Consider the following 11,676-nt stretch of genomic DNA (forward strand, 5'->3'; position numbering starts at 1 on the left):
TAATCAGGCTCATTAGAAATTTGTCCAAGTTAGAAATTTGCAGAGCATGCAATATAGATTTTGTGAGAATCAGCATACAGTTTATATACAATTTGAAGTAGAAAAGGAGGGCATGTGTACTATCCCCCTAATTCTCAAGTATCTCTGGATTCTTGAAATTTTAACTGCATGCAAATGCATAGACTTTCAACCAGGAAAACTTCTTTGTAAGAAATATTAACCAACTTTAAAGGTAGAAATATACATATGTAAACACAGTAAATAGGAAAATATATTTTGGATTCTGTATGATATTTTTATTGGTTGTAGACCATAATTACAATGGCTAGATTTATTTTATGAACAGATTAAACTCATCAGTTTGCAAAAGTTATCTGCATATCAATAATGAGCGCTCTTAACAACCCTTTTTCTTTACTCAGGTCAGAGACTCCTTCCCAAAACTTGTTTGCTTGGTTAATTTATTCAATTACTAAAGTTTGAGAATATTACTACAACTGGGATCCAATTAACAAGTTTGGGAAGAAATCTCCCTAATAATTGATGGTAGCCTGTAACATTTATTTCTGTGCTTTTCTTATTAAAATCGCAGTGATCTGGTGAACAGGATTAAACTGCTGAAAAATAACTTGCTCTGATTTATTCATTCAGCAAAACCAACCTTAAAGGCTGTGTTGCTATGACACCTAAGGTTAACTTTTTTAAAAAAGTAGGTTTAATTTCAGTGGAAACATTGACACATCTCTTTTGGCATTATGTAGATAAAGTTGATTTTCCCCTTTTCCTTAACTTTTTCTTTACATTTAGCAAGTTGTTTTAGCATCCTTTTAAACATAAACTAAAACATAAACTAGAAATTTAACATGAAGAATAAGAAAAAGCAGTAAAGAACGCATTATAACGAGAGTATCATTTGTAAGACAGCAGATATTTTAGAACCCCTCCTTTTTATTTTAAATCCAGCTTCTTAAACTTTTTAGAAAGATGGTGCCAAAAAGGCAGAAATCACTCTATTTTAGTAGTTTCGTTTTATAATTAGTGTTGAAACTTAAAAAACAGGTTGCAAAATTGGGACACTGACAGATCCTACTAGAAATTTTCTGAGTGCAGGTTCGATCCCCCAGATTTGAAAAGAATATATTTTCTACGTCACGAAACAGAAGAATCATCAGGTCACTTTAGCCAGAATTGATTTCTGCCTGCCGAGCACCATTTGGTGGAGTGAGAATGCTATACGAAGAATTTTGTTGCAAAACAAGCAAAAAAATTGAGTGCTTTATAGGATCATCAAAAGTTGCTTTACAAGAGTGATTTAGATTTCCTAGTGCCAAGCAAAGCAGAAGTCCTACCTTACAGAGGGCGGTTTGTTCAGGAGACGACCCGGTGCTGCTCGTCGCTTATGTTTGTCATTATGCATTCCCATTCTAGGGAAATTCCACTTTCAAACTTTGCTGCTGTGTGGATGCTTTCTTCTATAGGAAGAATTTTGAACTATAAAATTTGAGAAGCTTTAGCGTCTGTGGAAACTTGAGAGCATTGCCTTTTTTTTTTTCCTCTCTCTATTGAATGTAAAGTGTTTTAACAAAAGCGGTGTAGCCACAGTACATAGTAAATGGCCAAATTTGCCCATAGTATATCTCAAAAGAATTTAGACTTCTAACTTTTTAAACCTCAGAACATCATTGAAGATGGATTGCAGCAAATCAATAGGCTGTGTTGCAGGAAGATTTAATGAAGAAATTATTATAAATGGTGAGGCTGCTTCAGGTCATAGCTTAAGAGCATATCCGGGGGAAAGTTTGAAAACAGAACCAAACCAAAGTGGTTTGGATGGGATGCTAAGTTTTACCTTTGTGATTGCTAATTTAGTGTTTATGAAAAATTAAAAGGAGCTAATATTTGTGAAATATTTGGTATAGTCCCTGGGCCAAAATGAGCACTATGTACTTTTATAAAAAGTGAATTCAGATAAGATTATAAATTATAGAAAGTTTTCACTTGCTTTCACTTCTTTCCTATTTTAAAATAGTGAAATTTACAAAAGTATCATTTGGAGGAAAAAAAGACAGTTTCTATTATATAACAAATTATTGATTTTAATGTTAAATTTTGATTTTAAAATTTGCTCTACCTCAGTTTCTACAATAATATAGAGTTAATGCACTGAGATTCATACATAATTTTATATTAACATTTTTATTTTCTAATAGAGCTATTGAATTTGAACCATGACTCATTTCTATATATATCTTAATATCATTCAACCTTGTGTTAGGTAGCTAGACTGTATCCCGTTTAAATAAGAAATTATATTTCTAACTTCAGAAAAGAAGCTTCCATTTGAAAAATGGAGTTTGAATTTCAGTGACTATCCTAATTTAGAATTCAGTTCCATTCTTTGTTATTATTAAAGTCAGCAGATATTGAAAGTGTTCTAATAAAGTTAAGTAATAGAGATCTTAGCTTTTAATATAGTCAAGGTTGTGATTTTAAATGAAAGCTTTGCTGAAATAATTGGGATTGAGTGTAATGTTTCAGATGCTATAGAAATCTGGATGAAATTATATTATTCATATACTGTCTTATTTAGTTATATTGGTTCAACTGTGTTTTAAAAGTGAGAGACATCATATCAACCAGTGTTTGTTGAATGCATCTCATGTTCATAGTTTTGGAAAAGTAAAATAAAAAGCTGTATTAATGGGAAGCATCCTGTTAGTTTGGAGTTAGATTAGGGACTCTGCTGTCTGTGAAGAATAAATTTCACAGGTCTATTTCATAGGTCTGTACAGAAAATTGGTATAGACGTAAAATGTATATTTTAAGCTCCGTTTTAAAAATGTGATTCTTTCTGTTTAAACCATTAACTTAAATGAAACCTACTTCATTTTGCGTTAGTAAAGTTGTATTTATTTAATCCAGTAGTGAAATTAATTTGCAGTTGCTGGCATAGTACCTTCACAGGTTTCTGTGACTCATTTGTCATTCAAGACACCAGCATCATTTTTTTTCTCTGCTGCTGAAACTCATGTTTCGGCTATGGGCACGTTTTCATGGTAGATTAAATCTACACTTATTAATAACAAATATTCTCTGATAGTATTTGGAAGCCGGGTGATGTCTCACTTTACATACATAACTAGAACTAATCAACCTAAAACCAACACGTAAGACTCTAAGTTCATGGACTTCCAAGCTATCAAATATGCCTCATTTTGGTACATTAATTTAGTTTTTCTCATATTTTTTTAGTTTAACTCTTGTGCTGCTCATTATAATCCCTAGACAATGTTTTGCATTTAGAAGAAACTGTCCTTAATTTAATTTCAAGTGACCATTGAGAAAATTGATTTTTAAATGACTTTAAGGTCCAGGTTACATCACATAAACATTATTGCTAATAATAACTAACAGGGACTAAATGGTATATAAACCATTCACAAAACACTTCACAAAACAAACACTTCACAAGACACTTCACAAAACACTTCACAAAGCACTTAAAGCTATTTCTTAATGTTTTCTCCTAGAGAAGAAATGATAACTCTATGCTCTATATGTCTTGTTCAGTACTTATCACATGTATAGCTTATTTTACCCTCACCCCCAACCCGGTCTTAGAAACAAAATATATTCTCCTAGTTTAAATGTGTTATGATGACAAAATGTTTATGTGATGTAACCTGGACCTTAAAGTCATTTAAAAATCAATTTTCTCAATGGTTACTTGAAATTAAATTGTGGAATAATGCTTTTCATTGTTCCAAGGAAGAACATAATATCAAGATTTATAAGATAATCCTGCGGGCAGTGACCTGCATTTCTACCTTTCCATTAAATGTTTAGGAGAATTGAATAGTTTTTCAGGAAAGTGAAAGGAACTCATCATCCTGTAATCAGCTGTAAGAAAGTAGAAACATATATGCAAGGCCTAAATTTTTCTTATCACACTTTAAACTTCACAACTTTCCAGCTCAAGATACTTTGTAGTCTTACACAGTGGGCCATATCCAACTTTCTGTCATTAGAAGGACTGAATAAAAATTATTGCAAAGGTGCTCTTAGAAAGAAATGTGAGTCTGAAATTGCCTTGAATTAAAATAACGAAAAGCCAAACGATCGCTTTAAAAATAAATCAAACGATATTATACGGTCTTTATTCTTGACTGTTTTTTGAAGTGTTTGTGCCTTGATTACACTCACTTATCTGTTGGGCACTTTTTCACATGGAACCTTCTAGTATCTGACTGACAGACTACTTTTCTACAGTAACCATGCTTGGAAATTATGTTCTTTTGTGGGGTGCAGGGGGATTTTTCAACCATTTCCAGAGTTTCTGACTTAATCCGTCATCTGGCAACACTTAATCTGTCCTCCTAGGCCCAGGAACTAACAGGGTGTAGGCTCCCTGCTCCCCACCAGGGGGCAGCACCAGATCCTGTCTTTCATTGGGTGCAGCCTGGCTCCTGCAATAACCTCAGTGGTCCCCACCCTCCTTCCTCATAGAGCACTGAAACTTGTTTTGGTATTTTCTTACATTTTTTAAGGCTTAGTAAGTGTCCAATAAATGGTAGCTGTTGGTCACTGAGCTATGGTGGCTATTACATCTCAATCTATTTGACGATTCTGTGTACCCTAATCTTTATCTTCAATGATGACTTGGGCTAGATCTGATACCTTATGTTTATTATCACTCGAAAATTTTTAAGAGGAGAACACAACCTAGCAATTACTAGGTCAATTGTACTTCAGAAACAAACTCACAGAAAAAGAGATCAGATTTGTGGTTACAAGGGGCAAGAGATGGGCGAGGGGGAATTGAAGGAAGATAGTCAAAAGACTCAAACTTCCAGTTTTAAAATAATTAAGTACTAGGGATGCCATGCCCAACATGATAAATATAACTATAAATAACACTGCCGTTTGTTATGCATGAAAACTGTTACGAATTAATCCCAAGAGTTCTCTCACAAGGAAAAGATTTTTTTTTTCTATTTTGTCAAGTTTGTGTCTAGATGAGATGATGGATATTCACTAAACTTACTGGGATAATCATTTCATGATGTACGTAAGCCAAATCACTATGCAGTACACCTGAAACTTATACAGTGCTGCATGTCTATCATATCTCAGTAAAACTAGAAGGAGAAAAAAAAAAACAGCCCTACAATTATTGAGCACTGTGCTATGCCAGGCATGAAGCAGGTGCTTCTCACAGGCTGCTGCCCAAGCTAGGGAGGCAAAGAGGCAGGGTAACAGTAGAGTCTAAAAACAATAGGGACCGAAGTTTTAATACTTTTGCTGTTGAGTAAACAGAGCCTTGGAAAGATTAAATCCTAGTGGAACAAAGATTCCCTTCAGATAGAGTTCCAAATTACATGCTGTATCAGTTATATTATACAGCCTTGCTGTGAAAACAACAAAAAGATTTGTTGGGAGTGACCACAGCTACGGTGCGGAACGCCTGAGACTGATTTCAGTGTTGTAACTGCTGTGACACGGCGACGGGAAAATTTATGGCTGGATGTCCATGAAACTTCCATGGGGAAGTGAGGTTAACGTCGAGACGTTTTGAGCGATCCCATGAAAGCTGTAACGTATATGTATTTACATGTACACATAATAACATGTAACCTGTATTAGATTTATGAAAAATATATGAATAAATACTCAGTTTTTTGTGTGATGAGGACTATTAAGATCTACTCTCTGAGCAACTTGCAAAGATGCAGTACAGTGTTCTACTATCTTAGTAACTTGAAAAGATGCAATACAGTGTTAATATGGTTACTATTAAGTACATTTAATTTTTAAAACATATCAATATTTTATCTTAAGACAACCATGAATCCTATTTTATTAATTTTTATTTGCCTTAAAAATTTATAGGATCTCTGTCCTCTGCAATTTCTACAAAATACTTAAATTTTTACTTTGTTTTGGTACGGAAGATAGGCAGATAAAGAAATTCCCTTGCATGCATCTATGACCTTTATGATTTAGAACTGTTATTTCACATTGTTTGCTTCCTTTTCTGGTTATAACATGCATAGCAACCCAGATGGCTAGTATATAAATAACTTCAGTTATGCTTTTTAAAATCATTTAGGATAGCCTAGGAGTTTTCTGATGCCCAGGACCATGTATTTATTGCTCTGTGTATTTCCTTCATGCTTATGCTTGTGTGTGCTTTTAGCTTTTACACATGTCTTAACCTCTGTCTTCCTTTTATGTATGAGAAAAGTTTCTTAGACTGAATTTAACCCTCGTAAGGCTCTGTGGTGAAGCTTTCATCCTAGCCCTCCTCCTACTGATTTATGTGTTTTCCCGTTATTGCTGTTCTCAGTTGTGCCTCAAAATTTGCAGAATGAAGATAGGTTTGAATCTTGTCTTGGCTCTGTGTGTAGCTCTTCAACCTTGGGCAAGTTCCTTCACCTGGTTTCCTCGTCTGTGAAATGGAATATCATACCTACCTCGTAGGTTTGTTGAGATGCTTAAATGAGATAAAATAGAACTCATTTACATCAGAAGTACTTGTTACCATTGTTATGGTTAACATATTTTGGAAAGAAAATTTTCCTACTTACAGAAACACATATTCAGAAGTAAATTCAAATACCACGTACTGGAGTTTCATGCAAGGGTCTTCTGGAAGAAATATCTGTTTTTCTCAAAGCATCTTAATATTTATGTGAAAGCACATCCCACAAACACTGTGTGTGTAAGTGTTAACTACCTGAGAACATTAGGGTTTGCTTTCAGTCCTTTTCACTGGATCCAAGGTGAAACTTTGGATCATGAATGCTGGAGGAAAGTTTCTCTTGGCACCTGCCTGGGTTCTCTTCTGTTGCCCCTGGTTACCTGTTCCACTGTGATCTGCTTTGGAACCTCACCATCCCATCTGTCATTGTTCCGTGTCAATCGAGCCAGTCCACATACAGGCTCTCCAGGAAGAGAGACCAGAAACTGGTGCTTCTCATCTTAGCCCCAGTGATGGAAACAACCAGTAATCCTCTCGACAGCCCTGCAAGTTAGGTAATTATTTATTCCTAATATTATGTGGATTACTATTTGGGAATCAAAAAATCATTACAGTTTGAAAAGTATGAGTGTACTCATGGAAAAGAAGAATATGATGAATCTAGAGTATCTTGAAAATTCAGAGCTTATGGTTGCTATAGCTATGGTGTCATAATGTATTTAATGAAGAGAGATATACTTTGTGTGGGATTAATCTGGCCCATTGATCTACAAATCTGCCAGTGAGTTTCAAACATTCTTTTTCTGTGTATGTGGTACAACTTCAATATGGAAAATAAACTGAGCTTGAAAAAGGATGCTCATTTTGATCGTTGACCAGAAAAACATATAGTCACATATAAATCATTTATATGTGAACCAGTTCAGTGGGAAGTAACTGTATAGCAGCTTGACCCAAACATCTTATTTCCAATCGCTTTAAAAGGAAGTTTTAAAACAAGTCCATAAATTTTCCTCTGTTCATTTCTTTGCATTTGTGCTTTTTTAATAAAATTCTTTTTAAAAAAAAAAATAAATAAATAAATCCAGAAAAAAAAATAAATAAAAAACTTCCCTCTCATCCTAAAAAAAATAAAAAAATAAAAATAAAAAATAAAACAAGTCCATAGAATATATTTGCCTCTTTAATGTACTTTAGTTAGCAAAGCATTAAAATTTCATACTGTTTCCATCAGTTGAGATATATCTTTATAAAGGTGGCACTAGTGGTAAAGAATCCTCTTGCCAATGCAGGAGATATAAGAGACTTGGATTTGATCCCTGGATTGAGGAAGATCCCCTGGAACAGGGCATGGCAACCCACTCCAGTATTCTTGCCTGGAGACTCCCATGGACAGAGAGGCCTGGCGGGCCACAGTCCATGGGGTCCCAAAGACTTGGACACAACTGAAGTGAGTTAGCACACACAAACACGCGCACACCTTTATAAAACTGAATCATTTATTCTCGACTTATCTTCTGTGATTTTTATATCTTATATATTTATATATAGTACTTTGTAATTATTTAATTCCACATACCTAACTGTAATTGTTTCCAAATTAAGAAAATGCTATGTGTAAAATCACAAATTTGTGTAATGTAAAATGGGAACTTTTATTCTCATAAAATGATTTTTTTTTTACTCTTTTGTATCAGTGCCAGTTAATTACAAAAGTAAAACAAAGATCGTGGCATCTGGTCCCATCACTTCATGGGAAATAGATGGAAAAACAGTGGAAACAGTGTCAGACTTATTTTTGGGCTCCAAAATCACTGCAGATGCTGATTGCAGCCATGAAATTAAAAGACGCTTGCTCCTTGGAAGGAAAGTTATGACCAACCTTGATAGTATTTTAAAAAGCAGAGACATTACTTTGCCAACCAAGGTCCGTCTAGTCAAGGCTATGGTTTTTCCCGTGGTCATGTATGGATGTGAGAGTTGGACTGTGAAGAAAGCTGATCGCTGAAGAATCGATGCTTTTGAACTGTGGTGTTGGAGAAGACTCTTGAGAATCCCTTATACTGCGAGGAGATCCAACCAGTCCATTCTAAAGGAGATCAATCCTGGATGTTCATTGGAGGGACTGATGCTAAAGCTGAAGCTGCAATACTTTGGCCACCTCATGCGACGAGTTGACTCACTGGAAAAGACTCTGATGCTGGGAAAGGTTGGGGGCGGGAGGAGAAGGGGACGACAGAGAATGAGATGGCTGGATGGCATCACCGACTCTGTGGACATGAGTTTGAGTGTACTCCGGGAGTTGGTGATGGACAGGGAGGCCTGGCGTGCTGTGATTCATGGGGTCACGGAGAGTCGGACACGACTGAGCGACTGAACTGACTAACTAACTAACTAACTAATCACTCAGTTGCTAAATTGTGTCTGACTCTTTGCAGCCCTGTGGACTGTAGCCTGCCAGGCACCTCTGTCCATGGGATTTCTCAGTCAAGAATACCGGAGTGGATTCCCATTCCCTTCTCCAGAGGATATTCCTGACCCAGGGATCAAACCTGTGTCTCCTGCTTGGCATGTGGATTCTTTACCACTGTGCCCCCTGGAAAGCCCACAAAAGTAAAACTGTGTCATAAAAACTTCAACCATATGTATAATGTACACATGGAGTCTGTTGTCGCCTCCTTGTCACTCCTAACCTCCAAGGTGACCACTGTTGACAGTTCAAGAGTGACCTCACAGACCTTTTTCTATGCCCCTGAAAGCATGCAGATATATTCCTATAGAGTGATTCTTACATTCCTGCAGAATTAGAAGCATTGTTATTTGAAAAAAAAAAAATTAGTTTGGTGATGTTGGTCTTTCTGCTAAAAGGAGTGGTTTTCACAAACACTGGAACATCATTTTATCATAAACCGGCTTTCCAGGGAACTAGTTTGAAAGAATAATATTTTATAACAGGTGTAAAATCAAGGGTATTTAAGTGAAATGCTTTGCCTTGGCTTTTCTGTATTTTGCAGTACCCATGGATAGTTTGTTTATGAAGAATGTAGTATTCAGGGGAGGTAGAAAAACAGCTCATGTCAACTAAAGTAATAAACTGAGTAAATCCCAAGTTGACAATTAAATCCCTTTAAAATTACTTATTTCAATCAAGAAGCAGTCTACCCAGTCTGTCATCTCTTTTGAGCTTATTTAGTAGTGGAATTTCTTAGGTGACTCTTCAAAGCCTGTGTCTGCAACGGTCTCAAGTTATTGATGAGGATTTTCTGTTGGAAAAGCCAACACTATTTGTTGTTTGATGCTTTTTTAAAAAAATTATTTTTGTTTTTTTAACACTAAAAACATTTTGTATTGGGGTATAACAGATTAACAAGTTGGGACAGTTTCAGGTGAACAGTGAAGGGACTCAGCCATGCATATACATGTATCCATTCTCCCCAAAGCCCCTCCCATCCAGGCTGCCACATGACACTGAGCAGAGTTCCATGTGTTGTACAATCACTTCTTTTTAGATTCCACATATAAGGAATGTCATATGATGGTGTTTGATGCTTTAAGTCGCAGTGGTTTTGGGGGGCAGGGAGAGTGTAAGGGAGCTGACTCTTTGTACCTGGATGCCCTTGTCACTGGAAGAAATATATACAGAAGGTAGGGACAGCGCATCAGCACTACTTCATTCAAAGATTTCTGTTCAAGTGAAATGTAAAAATACAGTTAGTGAAATATGTAAGAAAATGTAGACCTTTTCAAAGCATTTGTGACACAAAGCAATGTAGAAACAGGATACATAAAAACGAAAGGTTTGATTTCAGGTAATAGCTGTGAATGGTAATTTAATTTTCCTAAGAATAGTCTCATCATGTATCTCTTCTTAGATTTTTTTTAACTCTCTAAAAATTTTATTTTTAAGTTTGAATTTGTCACTTGAATAACCTTTTTTTTTCTTGAAGAAACTTTCTACAGGTTTCCTGTGGTTGAGATCTTACACTTTTTTAAGTTAATTAATTTACTTTTTTATTGATGTGCACTACGGTCCATAGGGTTGCAAAGAGTTGGACATGACTGAAGCAACTTAGCACACACGCATACTCATGAAAGTAACACATGTTTATGGTATATAAAATTTGAAAAATGCAAGAAACAAGAGAAGACACTCTTTTCAGGCTGCAGAGTTTACTGTGAGCATTTGTCATGATTTTGTCATACATTGCATTTGTATTTGTAGAATGACCTGTTAAGTATAATCACATTTTGTCTTAAGCAACAGATATGTATGTAGGCATAAAATACACATACATATATAAAAACATATCTTCAGTAAAACTTGGATAAGGCTAAACATACTGTGTGTTACCTCCTTTTTTCACCTGTTTTTTTTCGCATTATAATATACATAACTATTTTAATGCCATTGTATTTGGAAGCGAAATGTTTCATTTCTGTGAATATAAAGTTCTTGAAGTCAACCATCTGGATTCTTCTCTGCAGGAAGAATGTTTCCTGAACCTGGAAGCTCCTATATCAAGGGTGTGTGGGTACGACACACCGTTCCCTCACATTTTTGAACCGTTCTACATCCCAGACAAGTGGAAGTGCTATGATGCCCTTCGAAAAATGATCAACTATTGACCACGGGTGAGTTGCCCTGTGTTTTAAGAAAGCTAGTGAGCACCCCTGACACTCATGTCCGGTTGACCAAGAAACAGCTGTTATCAGATTGTTGTCTTTTCATAAATGGCAACTTCCAGAACAAAGTATGGATTTCAGAAAGAAAAAATTTAACTTATGATAGTATGTTTATGTTTAATAGAAACATATCAAGCATGTGCATTATCTGATTTCTAGAAAACAGGTACATTCATATGTTACCATTGAATAATTACTGGATGAACATGCCATTTGCCATGACTCTAAATACACCTTACCTCGTTTTTCCGACTTTTACCATCATTTCTGTATATTTTTGTCAGTAATTTAAACCATTTGTGAATAGAGGTGATTTCTGTTATATAAAGATAACTCTAAGCACCATTCATTTGGACCCCAGCTGTTTAAACTATATGGTGTGATCCATAGCATTCTGAAATTTGCCTTTATATTATCTTGAAAAATAGGTTTGTTGAGCAGGAAACCTATTTATTATGTATAAGGGAAACTGTTGCTTAAAAAAAAAAAAAGAGAGAGAGAGAGAAATCCAG

At 35.4% G+C, this 11,676-nt stretch overlaps 1 protein-coding gene across 2 annotated transcripts in view; it reads left to right on the forward strand.

Annotated features, from left to right (window-relative positions):
- Nucleotides 1-11,113, forward strand: part of BCKDHB (branched chain keto acid dehydrogenase E1 subunit beta) — a 276,836-nt gene extending 265,723 nt beyond the window's left edge. For both annotated transcript variants that reach the window (XM_055432952.2, XM_055432953.2), the window contains exon 10: nucleotides 10,967-11,113. In XM_055432952.2, the coding sequence (XP_055288927.1) occupies nucleotides 10,967-11,107 (141 nt within the window). In that variant the 3' untranslated portion in view covers nucleotides 11,108-11,113. The remainder of the gene's footprint in view (nucleotides 1-10,966) is intronic.
- Nucleotides 11,114-11,676: the final 563 nt, after the last annotated feature.

This window comes from Moschus berezovskii, chromosome 10, assembly GCF_049115385.1.
Source record: "Moschus berezovskii isolate FMDL1 chromosome 10, NW_MosBer_1.0, whole genome shotgun sequence".
Lineage (NCBI taxonomy): Eukaryota > Metazoa > Chordata > Mammalia > Artiodactyla > Moschidae > Moschus > Moschus berezovskii.